The sequence below is a fragment of the Diabrotica virgifera genome, chromosome 2 (assembly GCF_917563875.1).
Source record: "Diabrotica virgifera virgifera chromosome 2, PGI_DIABVI_V3a".
NCBI lineage: Eukaryota > Metazoa > Arthropoda > Insecta > Coleoptera > Chrysomelidae > Diabrotica > Diabrotica virgifera.
This window is the reverse complement of record NC_065444.1, coordinates 162,259,769-162,282,019: the sequence shown is the minus strand read 5'-3', so window position 1 is coordinate 162,282,019 and position 22,251 is coordinate 162,259,769. Positions and strand designations below refer to the sequence as shown.

Here is a 22,251-nt window from a genome sequence, read left to right as displayed (position 1 = left end):
AGAAAGACGACTAGTAGAAACGAATAAATAGTGTTTTTTTAATCAATACTGTTTTTCAATATTGATTTTCTACCACACTTTTATTTCTATCACAAAAATTGTCAATTGTAAGATAAACAAGAAATATTTATCCGTTATCCTCGGTCAGCAGACTTGTTTTCTTGAAACGACACTTTGCATACAATATTGGTATTTAAATATCCCGCTCTGTCATTCTTAATCATTTGACCAATACGAACACAGATATCACGTGGGTAGTTCTAACCAATAAAATCTTGGAATTCATAGCGGTTATTAACGCCTCGTATGTGGGAGAGAGGGATATGACATAAGAGATGCTCTCGTGTTTACTAAATGGGACCACTTGATTTGACACTTTTGGGAAAGGCAATATGGCGGCGGGCAGGTTTTTTATGTTATACGTGGAATATACAGGGTGTCCCGGAAAATAGTGCGTTCCTTAAAGGTATATAGGTAGAAGGCACCATGTAGAACAAAAAACTCTTATAACATTTTTTTCTAAATGCAACCGTATGACCAAAAAATTAAAATACATTTTGGTATGAAAATTTAAATCTGACAACTATGTGCGGTACGCAAATTTAAGCAGACAGTCCCATGTAAATAGATAGAAGATAGATAGTAAACAGATAGTTTTAAAGAATCCTGTTTAGTGTCAATGCCGAAAATGTTTTCGAATAGTGAGTATATTACCTATTATGTTATTACCTATGAATGGTGTTTGTGAAAGGTTACTTGAAACATCTACTCGGTATAATAATTATTTTCAAGTAAGTACAACTTAGTTATTTCAGTTCACAAGTAAACAAATTATGTAGTGAGACATTATCTGGTGTATTTAAGTTCCACTGTAAACTATTAAAACTATGTAATTAAGCTAAAGCCCTCAGCAATACTCAGCATTCAACCCATTTAAACCTTACTAAATACATAATACTAGTTCAGTTAAAGATGTGTTTTTATGTTAAAAGATGTGTAATTCGTTTAAAATTATGCAATAGGTATTTCAATACATTTCAAAAGAAAATAATTTTAGTAAACAAATAGTAAATACATAAGTATTACCTACTATTAGGTTGGATCATTTTAAATACTGTAAATCACAATTAAATTACAAACGAGTTCTTATTATCTGTTATTATTCCGTAGTGCGTACGATGTTGCCAGTTTATTAAAATTTCCAAACATTAAAATACAGGTATATGGAAAACAATGTTAACTTTTTTTTGGAAACGGTTAACTTTAGAAAAAAATGGTATAGGACTTTTTTGTTCCAAATTGTGTATTCTCTCCATACCTTAAAGGAACGCACTATTTTCCGGGACACCCTGTATGTTGTTAATTAATTATTAAAATTATTAATTATATATATATATATATTTATATAATATAATATAATTTTATAATTATATACTTTATATAGAACAGAATATACTGCTAAAGAGTTGTTCCGCCATATTGCTTTCTTTATTTATCCCGTGAAAGCGATCCCATCTACTTCACCTCATGTTACATCCCCTCCCTCCCATATCACTGGTTTGTAGCATTGGTATATTTATAGGTTTGTTCCAACATGAACTTTTGGACGGTCCAGAAACCGTCACGAAACTACTTGTACCGTTTGTTGTGCGCATGTTCGTAATTGTATCGCCCAGTTATCGTCCCATGACGGTAATCATATATTTGTTATTTTTGTTGGTGACAGCTTGTGTGCTTTTAGTCGATCAAAGGCTCAAAAACTTTAAAGAATTAAATCCTAGTGCGCAAGTCAGTCCAACCAGCACATTATGCATTTGCCCGATTACTGAAATGATCATCACGAAACCGTCACCGAAAGATCACAATTCTTGTTGGAACAGTGGGAAGGACGATCCGATGACGATCATATTTTTGTTGGAACGGATTTTGTTTACTGCGCAGAAGCGTTACCGTTTCGTGACGGTTCTCGGTCGTGTTGGAACAAACCTTATATAATAATAAGGGAGAGATTAAATGTCCAGCAAACGACGGCAATGTTGCCAGATTCCTTTTAGCGGGAATTTTAAAATTTTATAGCAGTTTGGTTTTAAATTTGACAGTTCTGTTTTCTCAAGTCAAAAATCTTAACCTTACTTTTACAAGTGATTAGGATTATTATTATTATTTTATTTACATGTAAATTGAAACAATAAATATTGTGCTGTGTCATAATCTCAAACTCATTATGTTGCAGTCTTTTCCAGTTGATAAAATTGCAATTCAAAAACTTTTAGGTAGGTACCTGTAACTTCCACATTATTATTTATTTTTTAAGTATTAAGGTTGATGTTGATATCAAAAATTTAGATTTCAAAGATAGTTTTATGTAGGTAGATACTAATAGAGTAATACTAGATAATAGATTAGATACAAAGTAAGCTGTAAGTAGTATAACTGCCCATGTAATCACCTGTTATGTTTTTTTAGATTTGCACTGTAAAGATGGCACAGGAAGAGAACAAGAGTACAAGAACATGAAACATCTTATTATGAATGTATATGTATGTGATCCTCAAAAAATTATTTTACAAAACAAGATAGAGAAAGAGCTTTAAAATCCCAAGGATCCTGCAAAATGTTTATTTGGTGTACTAGTTGAATAATAGTATCTGAAAATATTCAAACTATTTTAAAACACATTATGGGCATGAGGATGATATAGAGCACTTACATAAATACCAAAATCAGATAAATATCTCTTCAAAGTTTATTTTGAGACTTTCTTCAACAATGTAAGTAAAATTTGCATATCAACGGCGGAAAGGCAGGACTTTGTAACGGAAAAATTTTTATAACATAAGTTACTTCAGTTTTCGCTTTAGAATAAGTGTATCAGCAGCTATTAAACAGCGATTACAGCTGGGAAAGTTTCCGGAAAGCTTCCAAAAGGCTTTCCCAGCTCTAAAAGCTGTTTAATAGGTGCTGACACACTTATTCTAAAGCGAAAACCGAAGTAACTCATTTTATACAAATTTTTCAGTTATGAGGTCCTGCCTTTCCGCCGTCGATATACACAATATAATTTAAAACAAGAATGTTACCACTAAACCACTTTTTAAATATTACTTATGAATATTTACTACAGTTTCCAATTTCAAATAGTGTGTTTGATTTTCCTATACCTATATTTTACTTTTTTAGTAAACTTCAGACTGTTCAGGATAGCATAATAGCATAGGAGGCGAAATAAAAAGAATTGATTTACTTACAAGAAAAGATATCACAAACATTAAACTCTCTTATGGCATTGATTTGAAAGATGGGTATATGTACAATGATGATGCAACCAGTGTTTATTTTTGGGTTGAATGCTTACAGACTCATGTCCAATATTATTTTACAAACAACAGGGCATACTAATGGATATTCATTCTGAATTTAACATTTATGATTTTTGTCTTATTTTCCTTAATACTGTGCCAAAAGGAAATGTTAATTAAGTTTGGTAAATCCTTTATCGCAATCGATGGAACTCATGGGCTCAATTCCTATGACTTTGAACTTATGACAGTATTAGTAAAAGATGAATTTGGGAATGGATTTTGTACTGCTTTCTTATTTTCAAATAGAAAAGATACCTACTTTAATTCACCACTTTTTTTTAAATACACGTCTGTGTTGGTATTATATGTATAGTCAAATGTTTTCATATCAGGCTCTTTTACATTTTCATTTACAATGCCTCGTCAAATGTAATGGGTATTGCTCCTAATATACTGTTAAGTGCCTGGCACATAGATAGGGCATGGTAAGTAAATCTTAATAAAATATCTGATTCTGAAAAAAATCCTATTATGTATACAAGATGTATTAATGATGGTTTAGAGAGTATTAATAGCTTTTTGGGTAGACTTCTAAGTGATGTAGATACATACAATTTTTGTAAGTATTTCCAGTAGAACTACTGCAATAACATCCAACAATGGGCCTATTGTTATAGGAAGGGGTTGTGAAATTAATACCAATATGACCATTCAAAATTTTGGATAAAAGGGTATCTATTAGTTGTTATCAGTTAAGTTTAAAACTTGGCACTCATGGAGAGCTATACCATAATATATAATAGGTATATCTCATAATATTACATCTCATATTGTTCACTACAGTAGTAATGAGTGATCCTGCATACACAGAACCATAATAATATATTATAGTTCGTGTATGCAGGCTCACTCATTACAATAGTGAGCAATATGAGATATAACATATTATAGTATAAGTCTCTGTGCATGACCAGATTAACATGTTTGGTGCCCATCTCGAACAAGCTCCACTTGGCTGGTACCACATACTTAAATCATTTATTTAGTTACACAGTACTACTCACATAACTTATGTGTCGTCAGTACCTTCCGTAAAACCGTCGTGATGCTACCCATAGATCATGGCCACTGAATGTGTTAAAGCTTGTTAATGTAGGAGAGTTATACTAAAATATATATCTTATATTATATTGCCTTAAATAGAAAAATATCTTATTTAAATTGTATCCATGTAAGTTTTCATTTAATGAAATAAACCTTTTAATCAAAAAAGTGTTGTTTACTTGTGTACACCCAGCAATATCCTGATCATAGATAAATAATATAGTATTACCGGATCCTGATATGCAGACGCCAATAGGGCTTTTCATCGATTGTCATTTGTTTCGAGCTTCTGTCATGAGTCACATAATATTAATGTATCTATGTCATACATCTTTGGTTTGTATCATTGGTATATACCAATAACGTACGACATAGATATATTATGTGACAGAAGCTCGAAACAAATGACTGTGAATGAAATGCCCTATTGAATAGGGCTTTTCATCGATTGTCATTTGTTTCGAGCTTCGGTCAAGTGTCACATAATATTAATATATCTACGTCATACTTCTTTGGTTTGTATCATTGGCAATATCAATAACATATGACATAGATATATTAATATTAGACAACACATGACAGAAGCTCGAAACAAATGAATGAGTGAAAAGCCCTATATCATGTAAATACAAGTCATAAAGATGTTTTTCTACAGTTAAAATTGCACAGCCTAAAGACATCATTTATGTAACTTTTAAGCCGTCACAAAATGACTGCAATAAGAAAATAGAATTTATTAACTTGCCCTCGCTAAGAATGTTTTTTTTCAATTTTTTTGATTTTGCGGCTTTAGCGCTTAGCTATTTAGCCAGATACATGATGAGAATTAATACTATTATAATACATATTAAAACTAATTCAAATTACTAGTAATTTTATTAATATTCTGAATAATTATGTAACCACTTAATACTAAAATAAAAAAGTGTCCATCTATACTATCCCAACACATTTTCACCTTTGAAATCATAAATTTCCATTCCCATTAAAAAATAATTTGTACTGTATAAGTATATTTCTTTTGAGCTTCATTTTTTTTTTCAAAATACTGCAACATGAGTTTTAAATTATGACACAGTACAATACTTGTTTCAATATTTACATGTAAATAAAATAATCCTAATTACTTGTAAAAGTAAGGTTATAAATTTAACAGAACTCTCTTTTAAAACCAAAGTGGCATTGACTAATTTTAAAATTCCCGCTAAAAGGAAAAAGGTAAATCTGGCAACAGTGCCGTCGTTTGCTGGATCTCTCCCATAATAATAACGTATATGACGTGGATATATTAATATTATGTGACACATGACAGAAGCTCGAAGCAAATGACTGTGAATGAATAGTTGTGTCATAGCCACCTTTACCTAACAAGCCATGAAGTTTAAATTTGGCAACATCTATTGGTAGACCGATTAATTCTGACAGTTCTCATTTGTTTTTAAATAATTTTCACTGTATTTACAGAGAAACTGAAATATTTTACAATATTTCGTGCTCCAAATTATAAAGAACATTTAAAGGTATGTTATTAAGATGATTTTAGTTCAATATAATATACTTTTATATAAACTTGCGTGCATATAGAAATCCGTCCACTTAAAAATTTTGTCATTTTTAATGTCTTATATTTCCTAAATCTGTTGGCAGATTTAAGTGATTTTTTAGTATGTTATAGCCTAATTCTTTTACAATACCGCTGTAATAATATTGTTGCTAACCAGTAAAATTTTTATGGTGTACCGGGCATTTATAAAATACTGAAATTAAAACCCAACTATAGACTCCGCTTTTCTTAACATTCCGTTTTTTTGATTAATTCGCTTATGTTTAACAACTAGATTTGTTCTTTATCAATTCAGGGTGTTTCTAAATAAGTGCGACAAACTTTAAGTGGAAAGGAACAAAATGTAAAATTTTGACGCCTGTATTTTAAATGTAATCATTTTTTTCGAATCCTGAGAAAACTAATAAGTATTTTTGAAAAATTTAAACGCAGAATGGAAGATTACTTTATTGCCGAGGGCAGAAAGTCCCTTAGAATGAATAAAATGTTTTTTTAATGACATATTTGAAACTAAAAATCACATTAAATTTTCTTAATTTTTCACCCCCGTAACTTATTAAAATAAACATAGAAGTTTCCAGGGACTTTCGGCCCTCGGTCCTAACGTAATCTTTCATTCTGCGTTTAAATTTTTCAAAAATACTTATTAGTTTTCTTAGGATTCGAAAAAAATGAATCCCGTTTATATTCTTGTTATTGCTTTTTTTTGTATAATAAACGCTACTTACAAGGAATTACTTTTAATATTATTTTGTACAAACTTCTAATTAATAATATTTTCTTGTTCGACTCAAAAAATACTATAAATTTTACCAGAATTTGTACTTTAAAATCGTAGTTTCGAAAGTGGTAGTCCGAAAGTCGGACTACGGACGTCATCAATTGCGACGTTGCCTTTTTCTCTTCATGGCTTGTAAAGTGGCTATGGTTGTGTTTTAATTTCAGTATTTTATAAATGCCCGGTACACCATAAAAATTTAACTGGTTAGCAACAATATTATTACAGCGGTATTGTTAAAGATTTAGGCTATAACATATTAAAAAATCACTTAAATCTGCCAACAGGTTTAGGAAATATAAGACATTAAAAATGACAAAATTTTTAAGTGGACGGATTTCTATATGCACGCAAGTTTATATAAAAATATACTATATTGAACTAAAATCATCTTAATAACATACCTTTTAATGTTCTTTATAATTTGGAGCACGAAATATTATAAAATATTTCAGTTTCTCTGTAAATACAGTGAAAATTATTTAAAAACAAATGAGAACTGTCATAATTAATTGGTCTACCAATAGATGTTGCCAAGTTTCAACTTCCTGGCTTGTTAAGTAAAGGTGGCTATGGTCCGGCTTAAGGCTAATTTTCACAGATCCGATATCCGAAGACACGAAATACGAATTTTTTTCGTACGATTATATTTGATTGTCGTATCCGAAATTTTTTGACATTTGTGTAATATGTCAGATTATTCCATGGATTGATATTTGATACAAATGTTTGCTGTTGGATATTGAACAGGAACAGATAGATAGTTTTATTTCGATTTTATTCTTATTATTGTTTGGATCATCATGGATTCGTCAAATTATCTGTTTGAAGAGGATAAAAATGTGAGTTATTGTTAGAAGTACCATCACATCCATTTATAATTAACTGTTTTTAATGGGAAATAAGCCACAATTTTACTAAAAAATAAAATCATTTTTTTTATTAAAATTGTGGCTTATTTCTCATTAAAAATAGTTAATTACAAAAATGCCACAAGAAAATAGTTTCAGACCAACATCCATTTATAATTACGATTTTGTTGTTCCATTTCAATATATCAAAAACATAAACACTTCACAAGTTCAAGACGTTCAAGATAGAATGTCAGTCAACAGTGTCAAAATTCATCCGATTTCGTGCAAAAGTTAAAATAATTTTAACTTCTTCCGATGACTTTTTAATTTCGTACGAAAACCCAACTGTCACCTTTCAGCCAATGAAATTCTCTGAAATTTCTTTGAAAATTGATCTGTGAAAATCCACCTTTACGCCTAAGCTAAGTTGAAAATTGGCTGGAAGAAGAAGTGAAGAAGAATTGAAGAATGCATTTTTTTATAACCAAAGACCACAGTCACAGTATATAGGTTTATACAACAATCAGTATAGTCACTTGCCGTGAAGTACGTTATGAAAAAATGTTCCATTTTTCCCACTGCGCATCGAGACCTTGCAGCCGGACGCAAGCGCATAACAGCGTGTGTTATACTGCTCAACATTATTTTTGATACACTGCTCGAAAATAAATAGGACAAATTTGAAATAGATTTTTCGAAATAAGGAATACTTTTCTACAATTAACGTTTACGAAGCTCTTGACAATTTATCGATAGTTTCATAAATAATTATTACTGTTGTTCTGAAGACTAAATGTATCAGCTTTAATGGATTCATTGAGATAATAAGTGCGTTCGCGGGTGCCTGTCGGCGACAAATTAGCAGCAAAACGCATGCGCACTTTAAAATTATATAAATAATATCGTTAATAGATAAATATACAAGGTATATTTACCTATTATAATTTAATAATTAGTTATTAATATTAATTAAAAGTAAATATACCTTGTTTATTTATCTATTAACGATATTATTTATATTAAATGAGGTTAGAAATTGTCGGCGACAATTTGTCAACTGTACCCGCGAACGCACCTTATGTATAGTATTTTTACTACAAAAACGTTATTACGTAGGTCAAAATTTTTGACGTAAGAGAACTGTCAAAACATTAGAATGTGACTTTTCATTATTGCCGTGTTTATAATAAACATAGCAATAATGAAAAGTCACATTCTAATGTTTTGACAGTTCTCTTACGTCAAAAATTTTGACCTACGTAATAACGTTTTTGTAGTAAAAATACTATACCTACGATTTTCAACTAAATAATTTTTTCTATATAAACAAAATTTTAGTCTAACAATGGGCTCTACTTTATCTTCATTGGTCTTCTTCTTCTAATGCCTACTCCACTAATGAAGGTTGGCTATAACAACTGCAAATTAGTTTCATTATTAGCGAATATATTTATGGATTTCTAAAGAAATATTGTTTTCACTCAGTTTTGAAAAAAATGTGAAAGCGTTGAATTATATACGTCCGTCTGTCCGTAAACACAACTCCTCAGTCATTAAACCAGATAGAATGACAAATGAGGTGTCGGATGAAAGCTTATATAATCCAAGGATGGTACTAAAGGTGAGATATTTGGCAAAGGACTTCCAGTTTTAAAAATGCAATCGGAAATACGGTTTTAAATTCTCCGGGATAGTACAAGCGATATATTATTCGACGCGCCGTAGCAAGAGGAGTCTTCCTTCTTGTAGGTAGGCTTTAAAGACTGTTTCTTCTTCAATATTAGCCTCCTAAATTGTTTAAATTATCGCACCATCTTTTTCTTAGTCTGCAAATACCTCTTCATCCATTTGGTGACTTATCTCGTGCTATTCGTACTATCCTATCCTCTGCCATTCTACTAATGTGTTCGTTCCACTCCAGTTTCCGTTTTGTCACTCATCCATTTAGGTATGTCTTCTACATTGCATGATCTTCTTATGTTTTCGCATCTCTCTCTATCCAATAGACTTTTCCCTGATATTCGTCTAAGTATTTTCATCTCGGTTGTTTCTAGTAGTCGTCTCGTTTTAGATGTTTCAGGTCTTGTTTCTGCCGTGTATGTCAATATAGGTCGAAATGCTGCTTTATAGATTCTTGCTTTTGTGTCTTGTCTTAGGTGTTCGTTCTTCCAGATTGGAAGAGATTAAGAGATCCCAGCGCTTTACTTGCTTTTAAGCTTTCTTGTAGTACTTCCTCTTCAACATCTCCGTAACTGGGTATATCTATTCCCAGATATCTAAACCTTGCTTCCTGCTTTAATATTTTCCCATCAATTTCGATTTTACCTCGTAGTGGGTATTTAGATGTCATACATGTGTTTTTTCTGCTGATATTATCATATATTGATATTGTATTTCTTGGCTGTTGTATTGAAGATGTGTGTTAATCTGGAGATTGTCTTCTGTCTTGGCGATTAATGCGGCGTCGTTTGCATAACCTAATATTTGGAGTTTTTTGTTCCCCATTCTGTAACCATGATCTTTAAATACTGCTTCTATTATTTCGTCCATTATTAGATACATTAAAGAGCAGTGGGCTTAACGGGTTCCCTTGTCTGACTCGGCTTTGTACTGGTATAAACTGTGTTAGTTTTCCATTTATCTTTGCCTGTATTCGATTATGGAAATAGATGTTTTCGATGGTTCGTATAATATTGATTGGCATGTATCTTCTATACAGTAAGTGTAAGACGTCTTCGACTTGGATGCGATCGAAAGCCTTTGTCAGGTAAAACATAGATATGCTGTTTATTGTACTCGATGGCCTTTTCTGTGATTTGTCTTAGTACGGAAATAAATAGTACAATACTGGCGTCTACGCTACAAACGCATTCAATATGCTAAGGAAAATGTGGTCTTCACATCAGATGACAATTAAAACCGAAAGACTATTCAACAGCAACGTGAAGACTGTATTACTATATGGAGCAGAAACTTGGAAAGTGTCAAGAAAATGTATTGGACAGATGCAGGTATTCATAAATAAATGCCTAAGGAAGATTCTTAACATTTACTGGCCAAACCGTATATCAAACCAAGAGCTATGGACAAGAACTAACCAGAAACCTATGTATATCTAAAATAATATGCAAAAGGAAATGGAGTTGGATGGAGCACACACTAAGGAGACCTGACACAGACATAGCGAGGCAAGCCCTAGAATATACACCACATGGAAAGAGAAGACCAGGTAGACCCGTAGAAATGTGGAAAAGAAATTAATGCTATAGGGCTTTTCATTGATTGTCATTTGCTTCGAGCTGCTGTCATATGTTGTATAATCTGTGTATAATACTAATATACACAGAGATATGTCAACAATAGATCAGGCTAGTCATATGCCACTCAATGCATCGGGGTGTAACGCTGATATCAAGTACGGTGGTCTAGTAGGGAGTAATGGAACGACAGTTACACAGAGGCGGCAGCCATCATATGCTAGAGAGAGAAAGCTGAGCGCCAGTAGAGAGAGAAAGATAGACCACCAACCTGAACTGTTCTGCGTTACTCTATTTTTCGAACTGGCCTAATCTATTCTGTTATATCTATGAATATACACGGATTATACAACATATGACAGAAGCTCGAAACAAATGACTGTGAATGAAAAGCCCTATTGGGAAAACCTGGACAGAAATAAAGATCAGTGCAAAGGATAAGACAGAATGGAGGCAGACAGTTGACGCCCTATGCTCCGCATGGAGTGAAGAGGAATAAGTAATTAAGTAAGTACTGGCGTCTACGCAGGATCTTCCGGATCTGAATCCTTGTGAGAAATCTAAAAAACGAAGTACTGATGTCTTGTCAAGAGCTAATGAGAAAACTAATAAGAGGACTTTTCTATAGAGGAAAAAAATGATAATACATTCGAATTATAAATTATATTTTGAGAATTTCAATTTTACAATACCAATTTTATTTTTTACAGATATATTCCCTACAAGCATTTCAAATTCATCCTTAAAATAAAGTTTAATAGGTACATAAAATGAACTTATAAATTTCTGTTTTGAAAGGGTTGTAGATACCTACTATATACCTACTCAGATCTATACCTACTCAGCATCATATTGAGAAATCACAGAATCGTAAATATACAGTAATGAGCACTCACACTAATAACCGGCAAAATAACGCAAAAGATGGAAAACATATTAACTTGTGAGATAAAAAGAGATGAAACTGGTAGAAGTGGAACTTATCGTTATAAACGAATAAATTAACATAACCTTGGATAAGAGTTTTAACCTCCATTTTTCACTTTGAGTGATATTGGGCTAGTTTCTGGGTCCGTGTATTTTCATACACCACCACACAAACCCGCCGACACCAATGTAGTTTAGAAATAGCTATCTCTAAACTACAGTGGAACCAGCGGGCTTGTGGGACATGGTATGAAGGTACACAGACCTAGAAACTACCCCAATATCACTCACAGTGAAAAATAGAGTTAGCAGGTTAACACTCTTAGCCGACGATAACATTACATAGTTTCCCACCTTTAGATCTCTGTGACAGGAGTATTTTATAAAATTCTCCTGGCACAGTGACAGTTCTCATACTCATCTGATACGTCTAAAGGTGGGAAACTATGTAATGCAATGTTAATTTATATGTTTATATCAATAATTTCTCTCAGTTTCATCTCTTTTTACTTCAGAATGCATCCCATGTTTCCCATCTTTGGCGTTATATCCCATATTTTGCCAGTTATTAGCATGCTCATCACTGCATATTGGACTTTTTACACATAGTATCTTAGAATCCCTTAGAAGTAAATAATAAATCATGTACCTAGTTTTATTTTCATCAATAAATTCATGAAAGTATGACTGATGTTGAAAATTCATTTGACATACTGGCAAATAATTGTAATTCCTTCAGAGGAGGTGTCCCTAGAAAGAATAACATATGTTTTATATTAAAATATATTAAATTCATATTGATTAGCAGAATAAATAGAGTTTTTAGGTTTAATTCTCCTCATTCACATAATTTAATACCAGATAATGTCGCCCTACTTCCATATGCTAATGACCTAGTTTTTTATATAACAGCCTAAACCCCATTTTGGACTCCATTCACATTAACCAATATTATCAGATATTCATGAATAGTGTCACCACAATCTTCTTTAACAACATACTATTCTTTCATAGATCTGGTCGTTATCACAATATAATCCCATATATACCAAAAATTCATGCTCGAGTGAGAAATTGGAAAGCCAAGCAAAGGATAGGAAAGAGTGGAAGCTGATTCTGGAACAGGCCAAGACCCACCATGGGCTGTAGAGCCAATGCTGATACCTAAAAATGAACTCAAATATTTAGTGGTCTTTTTGTCCCGCAATCTTAACTAGAATAAGCATATTGAAAATATAATTGGAAAAACTATTAAAGGCATGGCTGTGCTGCCTAGTAAGGCCCATATAGATTTTTGAAGCATCTTTATGAAACCAGCACGTAAACAATTATTATAGATTTAAAAATTAGACTCACTATGGATAGAGTAGTAAGATGATACAACGAATGCAGAGGTAACCGTCTATATTTGTTATCAATGGTTTCTAGGAACATGGTTCTTCAAAACAGATGTCAATGATTTTTAGAGTTTAGATAAAGACGGTTATGTACCAAATTCATGAAAAAAATTTACACTTTCTCAGAATCATCCAACGATTTGAAACATATACTCATACCTTCAATTATATATGTCATAGATTCCCTTAAGGCACTTTGCCACTGGTTGTAACTTCTCAATAGATGTGCCTACAGAATTACAAAATTATCATTCCAAGACATATTTCGTTTATTTTATTTTGCGTTGTTTTGCAACCCGCTTTTCAGTATTTCTGCAAAGGCCTGCTCCTCAAGATGCATATTTAAAAGTTAATGTAACAACACTGAGGACTGTTCATAGAAAGTTTATCACATTGAACAATTTCTTTTCATTCTGCAAACCTAAAACGACAGCACGTCAAAAATGATGTCAATGATATTAAATAGAATTTACGTTCTTACCGATTTTCATCCATGGGGCTGTGCCATGGGCAACAGGAAGAAACTCAAATTTTTATGGTGCCTGGAATTTTGCCACATAAATAAACACACACATTGCCTTTGGGTTAAATTCATCATAATCCCAATTCAAAATCACCAACCTTCTTAGAAAACTGGAGAAATACCACAGTAATGCACATTAAATTCGAAGTAAACCAACTTAACAATTGCAAAATATGAGAAAACAATAATAAATGACTCTAAATATAATAAACAACTGTTTGTTTATAAGGTTATGTTTGGAATAAACATACATAAATAAACCAGATCTACTCACTGTTGCCAAATGTCACCAATTTAGATAGTTACTTGTGATTAATTGTTTGAATACATTCAATCAATAATCAGAAAATATTATTTTTCAAATTTTATACAAGTGTGTACGTAAAGGATTTTACCATTTATGAATTTAATTTTCAGCTTTTTGAAAAAAATCGATAATCATAATTATTTTATTATAATTTTGGAATATTCTTTATCGGAATATTTTAAATCTCGCAACAGCAACATTTTCCTCCTAGTCTACTGCGCAGTCTGCTAGGAGTTTCTGCAAGCGCAGGAACCGCATAAAAACTAGAGTGAACTAACTGTTTCGAATAGCAAAAAAACTGTGACCACAGTATATTAAAACAGTTAATTATGTATTGTGCCAAAGACCAAACCAAAAACCAACATTAACACAAACACAAAATAAAATACAAGTATTATAACTGGTCTTAACAGAAAACTGCAGAAGACACAATTTTCCTTTTATATTTAATAAGGTTTTTAATCATTCAATCTAATAATTTGTAGTTATTTCAAATTTTGATTGCAATATAAAAACGCAAATGGATATAAAACAAGAGGTTAGTGAGATTTATAAAGTGGAAATGCATAATGAGATGGATGATGGTTTCTTGACTAATTGTAAAATTGAAATTCGGGAGGAATTCAAGAAAGAAAGCGTACATGATACATTTGTTTATTCAGACTCACAGCAATTCTCCACAAAGATTGAAGTAAAAGAAGATGAAAGCAAACTTAAACCCATTGAAGAAATAGCAACAAATAATGAAAATGGTATGTAATAACAAGAATTAATATTTATCTCATCTTTATAATATAAGCAAGGAATATAGTTGATTACAATGGTTGAGGTAATTAACTTTTTAACATCTAATTTATTAATACTCTAAAGCAGTGGTTTCCAAACCAACCTTTTATGTCTGGCGTCCCACCTTCTGATGTTTTTTCATATTCGCGACCCATCCCTCACCCATGATTATACGCAATTCTGTACTCTGTATGCCACTCAGCTACTGTAAGAGCCACGCCACGACCCACTCGTTTGGGAAACGCTGCTCTAAAGTAAGAACTTCCACTTATCCTTCTTCCTCTTTATAAACAACAGGTACTGCTTGTTTATTGACAGATTGATACCTCTGTGGAATATTGTCACTTTGTTACTCCATCTTTTGTAGGGTCACCAGATAGGACTTATTCTGCTGATTGGTGGGTGATTCATCTCTTACTATTTTGAATGGATGGGTCCCCATTAGGAAAATTTGTATTATAAAACCATTAAATCCATTGAAACAATGTATCACCGAAGATATTTTTAACATTTTGTGTTAATATAACTCTACAGATAACTGTGTCGATATCTTTTATGATTTATGATTTATTTATTTATACGGGCAAGCCCAATTCGGTAATACATTAATAAGATATTGATAATTACAGTGTTGAATATATAAGAATAAAATGAGAGAGTACAAAACATTTAAAAAGACATGACAAAGTAAAATAATTACAAAACATTAATTACTAACAAATAACAAGGTTATGACATTGCTAAATATTTAATTTGGTTAAATGGTTCTTAAAAACATCAACAGAGTTACCAAAAAGTAAAAGGTCACCTAGGGAGTTAGCAAGTCTTAGTGTTCTAGGAACAAAAGTAAAATATGCAGAGGCGTAGCTACCGCCGTATCAATTATATGGGGCCCCCGACATTCAGGGGCCCCAACGGGGCATGTCGAAAGAAAATTCTATTCAAAAAATTGAACAAATATTCTGCAATTATTTGACTATTAAAACGCTTTGAAACAGTGTACATATATTGTTGGGATATCGACGTTTTCATATAATGGATTCTTTATTATAAACTATATTTATGTACTGTACAGGTACCTATCTATTTTCTGCCTCTCGCCGTTCTATAACAACAGAGGTTTTTTGATTTCAAGCTACATCTTATGGTCTATTCACCGTTGGCTGTGTGAGACATTGTATAATGCGAAATTGCAATAATTGTAATCGCTTTACCTTTGATAATTTGAAACATTGAAACACTGTGTATTGTTTGCGTATATTTTCGTGTAAAAGAACGAGCCGTTAAAGAACAGAGCTTCTTTGTTTACGCTACTTTTCAATGTCTATTCACCCTTGGCTTGAAAAACTGAATCTGTTTTAAAACAATGACTCTCAATTCAAATCTGTTTTTCGACTTTGGATTATTAGAGTTTATTAGATTTATTATTATTATCTATATTTGAGTGTTATACGCTGAACTTATTAGTTCCTAAGGTTGTATTATGCAATTTGCAATCTATTTAAATATTGCAATATACAGGGTGTTTCATTAATAATTGGAAATAATTTAACTGTAGATTCCTGGGCTCAAAATATGTATTAAGATTTAACGCAAATCACCTAGTCTGAAAAAGGTTCTTACAGAAGCTAGAGCTCTTTGAAAAAAAAATCTTGTAATTAGTTTTTTTTTAAATACCTCCAGAACGCTTCTATTTAGAGAAACCAAAACTGGTACGCCTATTTATCTTCCTTTTTTATCTTTACCTTTTAAGTATTTTTGATACTGGATTATTAAATTGTGAGACATTCTAATAAGGTACTCTTGCTTTAAGTCGATAGGATACACCGTTTTCTAGAAATGTCGATTTGAAAATTGTGTTTTTTAATGTGAGAAAAATTTTCAAAAAAAACTATGAAACAAAAAACGAAAACTGGTACGTTTATTCCAGAGATGAATCGATTTCATCAATTGCGAATTTCTAGTACCGTTCATATGCGTCCGTTTTGAGTAGGTCAACGGTTATTTTATGGCATTATTTTTTGTGTCTTTAATTTTGAAACATTTTTGATACTAGATTGTTAAATTATGAGGTATTCTAGTGCTAAAAGTTACTCCTGCTTTAGGTCGGCAAAATACACCGTTTTTTTTTTTGAAAAATTTGTTAAATTTTGATCAAATTCAGAAAACGAAAAAATTTCAAATCGATTTTTCTAGAAAACGGTGTATGCTGCCGACTTAAAGTAAGAGTAACTTTTAGTACAAGAATACTATACAATTTAATAATCTAGTGTCAAAAATGCTTTAAAGTTAAAGATAAAAAAGTTATGCGATAAAATAATTGTTGCCCTACCCAAAGAGGACGCATATGACCAGTACTAGAAATTCGCAATTTATGAAATAGATTTATCTCTGGAAGATAAATAGCCGTACCAGTTTTAGTTTTTCTAAATAGATGTGTTCTAGAGGTATTTCAAAAAAACTAATTAAAAGGCACCAACTTCAAAGAGCTCCAGCTCCCTTAGGAAACCTTTTCGGAGTAGGTGATTTGGGTTAAACCGTAATATTTTGAGGCCAGGAATCTACAGTTAAACCTATTTCCAATTATTAATTAAACACCCTGTATTGTTTTGTTTTATTTCATTATCTTTAATTTTGTAATAATATTGACGATTTGTGTAATTTCAGTAAACTGTATTTGTTGTTGTTTTTTTTCCTACTTTTTGTACCTACGCTTTGTCCATAAAATTGTAAAATTTTCAGTGACAATAAACTATATGTCTATTCTATTCTATACACACGTTTTGGCTGCTTTTGTTGAACATTTTTTTAGCACTATCCCATATTAGTCGTGGAAAAAGGCCCCGCGACAAACATTGATAGGGGGCCCCTGTGGATCTAGCTACGCCACTGAAAATATGAGTAATTATATCTATGAAAAGAAATATGAAAGGTTTGAATTTGTCTTGTTGATCGTAGTGGAACAAACAACAATATTTTAGCAAGGAGTTCAGGGCAGTAATATATGCCATTGATAATATTAAACAATACTGTAAGATCTTTACGCTTCCTACGGATATCCAGAGAAGAGATATTCAAAAATCATTCCATATCTGTATAATTATAATTGATGTGTTTTTTGAACCCAATATATCTAAGAAAATTATGTTGAACACTATCAAGTTTGTTCTTGAGGTGTAAATAATGTGGGGACCAAACTGGAGAACAGTAGTCAAGGTGCGTCCTGACTAAAGAACAATAGAGCATTTTAATAGCGAACACGTTCGTGAAATCACGAGTTGTCCTTTTAACAAAGCCAAGCATTTTCATGGATCTTTGAGTAATATTGTTGATGTGATGGTTAAAGCTCAGAGAGGAATCAAGAACAACACCTAAATCTTTAATTGAGTCTACCGTATCCAATAATTGATCATTTATGGTATAATTAAATACTGATAAATGATGATTCCGACAAAACTGGATAATGTGACACTTGTTGACATTCAAATCCATCCCATTATCAAGACACCAGTTGGCTAAATTATCTAAATCTGATTGCAATGATATTGCATCATCTTGATTATTAATGATTTGATAACATTTAAGATCATCAGCGAATAAGAGAGCAGAAGTGTTAGAGAAGCAGGTGACGATGTCGTTAATATACAGGTTAAACAAAAGTAGACCCAAATGAGAGCCCTGAGGTACACCAGAGGTTACTAGAAAAGTGTTGGAGTAATGATGATTAACCCTAACCTGCTGTGTTCTATTTGTTAGGTAACTGCCCAACCACTTCAACACAGAACCTTCTATGCCATATAATTTGAGCTTATGTAACAAAAGATCATGGTTCACCCTATCAAAAGCCTTGGAGAAGTCAGTATACACTAAATCAATCTGCAACCCCCTCTCCAAAGCTTCAGACAAGGTATCAACATAAAGCAACAAACTAAGTTCTGCTGATTTACCACAAGAAAATCCGAACTGTTGAGAATTTAGTATCCAAGAGCAGTCATAATTAAGGTAATCAGTAACAATACTCTCAAATACCGTGGGAATTGTGCCGAGAATAGAAATAGGACGATAATTCGTTATGTCAGCTTTATTACCTGCTTTGTAAATTGGAGTGACATAGGATAGTTTCCAAAAGTCAGGAAATTCCCCCAACTGAAGGGATTTATTAAAAATATGATAAAGCGGCGGAGACAGAATAAAAGAGAATCGTTTAAGAAAAATGGGAGAAATACCATCTGGCCCAGGTCCCTTATTGACATTAAGAGTTGAAAGTTTTTCGTATATTTTTTAAATTGGTATAATATAGGAAGATACACAGTAGTCCTGTCGCCAGGGGGGGTACAACGGCCTCCTTAATTCAGATGGACTTACCCAAGTTTTTTTTATATATTTTGACCCGTAGAATACGAATTTTTTGGGTAACAGTTGATCCGGATGTCGATAAGATTGTTATAGACAAAGAACTTGAGGAATTACATAACAGTGATTTCTCGCAAAACAAAACATATTTTTGTATTTTTTGGGTCATTTTAAGCAAAAAATATTCCTACAAGTTTTTTCGTAGAATGCATAGTTTTCGAGATAACCGCGGTTGAACTTTCAAAAAATGGAAAAATTGCAATTTGTGAACCCGAATAACTTTTGATTAAAAAATAAAGTAGCAATTCTGCTTACCGCATTTGAAAGTTTAAGTCAAATTATATCGGTTTTCATTATTTGCATTGCTAAAAATTAATTTTTTTATTGTTAAACTAATCTATAAACACATAGGTTTCCCGTGCCTAATACATGCGTTTTAACGCATGCTACGTAGAAATTGCCTCGCTTGCACTTGTAGCTACTCTACCTACTCGTTCGATTTTAAATGAGAAATCATAGAAAACATCACTCACATACTAGGTGTTTACTACAGTTTACAGCTTTGTTTAACAATAAAATAATAAATTTTTAGCAATGCAAATAATCAAAACCGATATAATTTGACTTAAACTTTCAAATGCGGTAAGCAGAATTGCCACTTTATTTTTTAATCAAAAGTTATTCGGGTTTAAAATTTACAATTTTTCGATTTTTTGAAAGTTCAACCGCGGTTATCTCGAAAACTATGCATTCTACGAAAAAACTTGTAGGAATATTTTTTGCTTAAAATGACCCAAAAAATACAAAAAGATGTTTTGTTTTGCGATAAATCGCTGTTATGTAATTCCTCAAGTTCTTTGTCTATACCAATCTTATCGACATCCGGATCAACTGTTACCCAAAAAATTCGTATTCTGCGGGTCAAAATATATAAAAAAAACTTGGGTAAGTCCATCTGAATTAAGGAGGCCGTTGTACCCCCCCTGGCGACAGGACTACAGACCTTAGACTGTATTAAATTGTCATTATGCTTAAGAGTTTTATTACTAAAAACTGAAGAGAAATGGCTAGCAAATAAATTTGCAATATCGTTGCCATTAGAGGCTAGTGTATTGTTGAGTGACATTGAGACAGGCATACTATTATTTTCTTTCTTACTGTTTACAAATTTCCAAAAATTTTTTGGATTAGCTTGGATCGAAATCTCAGTTGAATGTATATAATTAGCATAACAATTTTTTGATAAAATTTTGCACTGAGCTCTAAGTTGACTAAAACCTGCATAATTCTCAGGAGACCTGTTACTCTTGTAAATTAAATGGGCAGTCTTTTTGTCACGTATTAATTGTGTAAGTTCACTAGAATACCAACCAGGAAATTTCTTTGTACAAACTTTTTTCAATGGAACATACATATTAAGCACACAGTAAAGAATATCATAGAAAGTACCTATCATCTCGGAAAGTTCTTTATCACTTATAAGACTGTTCCAATCAATTGCTTCTAAATATTGATAAATGCAAGGAAGATTAGCTTTATGAAAATCATAGTAGTATTCACCATCACCTGCAGTAGTGTTTTGATCAAAGTGTAGCTGTAAGATAGTTTCAAGTGGAGGATGATATAAGTCGGGAGGAATCAATATATCAACTGCCGAGGTTATCACAAGCTCTTCTGATGAGAGAACAAGGTCTAGAATAGCGCCTCTAGAATTGACAACGTTATTTGATTGGAATAGATTATGAAGAGCACACATATTTGAGATAACACCAATCGCCTCCGTTTCTGCAAACGATGTATTAGGTTTAGCAGTTGCCAATGAGCAAAAGTCTTCAAGTTCCCAATCAGCTGATGGCAGGTTGTAGTCACCAAAGAGGTATAATTTAGAATTTGAATATTGTTCACCTATACTAATAAGCTGATCGAAGTGCACTTGGTACTTGTTAGGTGTAGACTTTGGTGGAATATACAATGCTCCCAAGACAAACTTACCACACAAGTGAACAAAAAGTTGCTCTATGGAGGAATCTGACGGAATAATTTTTACAGAAAATTTCTTCTTAGTGGCTATTAAAACTCCTCCTCCTCTTACAAATTTGCTAGATTCAGGTGTACGATCTTGTCTGAAAATGTTGTAATTTGTCAATCCAAGTTCAGCATCGTTGAAATCGGCAGTAAGCCAAGTTTCTGTAAAAATGATTACATCGTAGACACAGTTTGACACATTAATACTTAAATCAGTTAATTTGGTACGGAGTCCTCTAACGTTTTGGTAATAAAGAGATAGCTTGCCCGGGTTTAGTAGTTTTTTTGGTTCCTTTGGACAATTTTTGGTACGTTATTGATATATTTAATTATTAGATCTTGTTCACCTGCATCTTGACGGGCTAGTAGTTCAGTCTTGACGGTGTCAAACAGTTTCCGTTGAGTAGGTGTTTGGTCAAGAGATATGAAGATCTTTTTCTCTCGACTAACCTTTATCTTGTTTTTAATTATCAAATGAACATCCTCATTTGAAGATAATATTAATTTGATTGGTCGATGCCCATTTTTGTTTTTCTTACCAAAACGTACCATTTTCATACCATCCAATTTAACAGAATCATCAGCAGTAGATAGAATATTTTTCACTTGTTCAACGTCTTCAGGAGTATTGTTTGGTTCAGGAAGATTAAATATGAGTAAATTGTTTGATCTCTTTTGACGTTCGTGTAATTCATATGTTACTTCCTCCATCGAGAAGGATGCTTTTTCCTTGAGTTTAGAGATGTCCCTTTTTAAAGTAGTGACTTCCTTTTTAAGGCTTTCCATTTCACGTAAAATCTTCGGTACACTTTTAAAAGAAGAGTGACATTCATTGCAGAAATAGATAAGAGTTTTTTTCTGCAGTATAACTGCACGAAGTTCAGAGGAGGCTAATCCTGTGCAATCTTCAGTTGGATGTGAGACTACATGACAACTGTCTCAAGCGACATACTTATCCCCAAGTTTGTCCCTGCAGCAGTAACAAATGTCAGCCATTTACAGCGAATCAATCAGCCTAGGTCACAAATTATAAGTTATCTCCTGGACTATAACAGAAAACCATAAAGTGATTAA

The 22,251-nt window shown here is 32.4% G+C and overlaps 1 protein-coding gene and 2 long non-coding RNA genes across 5 annotated transcripts in view; 2 read left to right on the top strand and 1 right to left on the bottom strand.

Moving 5' to 3' along the window:
* Positions 1-2,049: 2,049 nt before the first annotated feature.
* LOC126880286 (uncharacterized) lies at positions 2,050-4,623 on the top strand. The gene is made up of 4 exons (XR_007696541.1): positions 2,050-2,273; positions 2,467-2,771; positions 3,181-4,134; positions 4,207-4,623. It is a non-coding gene; the product is annotated as an uncharacterized LOC126880286 (long non-coding RNA).
* A 6,884-nt stretch (positions 4,624-11,507) lies between these two features.
* Positions 11,508-14,189, bottom strand: LOC126880285 (uncharacterized). Its single transcript, XR_007696540.1, has 2 exons — positions 13,665-14,189; positions 11,508-13,604 (listed from the first exon to the last, which is right to left on the bottom strand). It is a non-coding gene; the product is annotated as an uncharacterized LOC126880285 (long non-coding RNA).
* Positions 14,190-14,327: 138 nt separating this feature from the next.
* The window catches only part of LOC126880284 (zinc finger protein 239-like), a 41,429-nt gene continuing 33,505 nt past the window's right edge, over positions 14,328-22,251 (top strand). For 2 of the 3 annotated variants that reach the window (XR_007696539.1, XM_050644052.1), the window contains exon 1: positions 14,328-14,765. Coding sequence is in view for 2 of the 3 variants with exons in the window: in XM_050644052.1 (XP_050500009.1) it covers positions 14,534-14,765 (232 nt within the window). In the remaining variant the exon portion in view is untranslated. Of the gene's footprint in view, positions 14,766-15,166; positions 15,331-22,251 lie in introns of those variants that run through there. The other variant, XM_050644053.1, reaches the window with a different exon arrangement.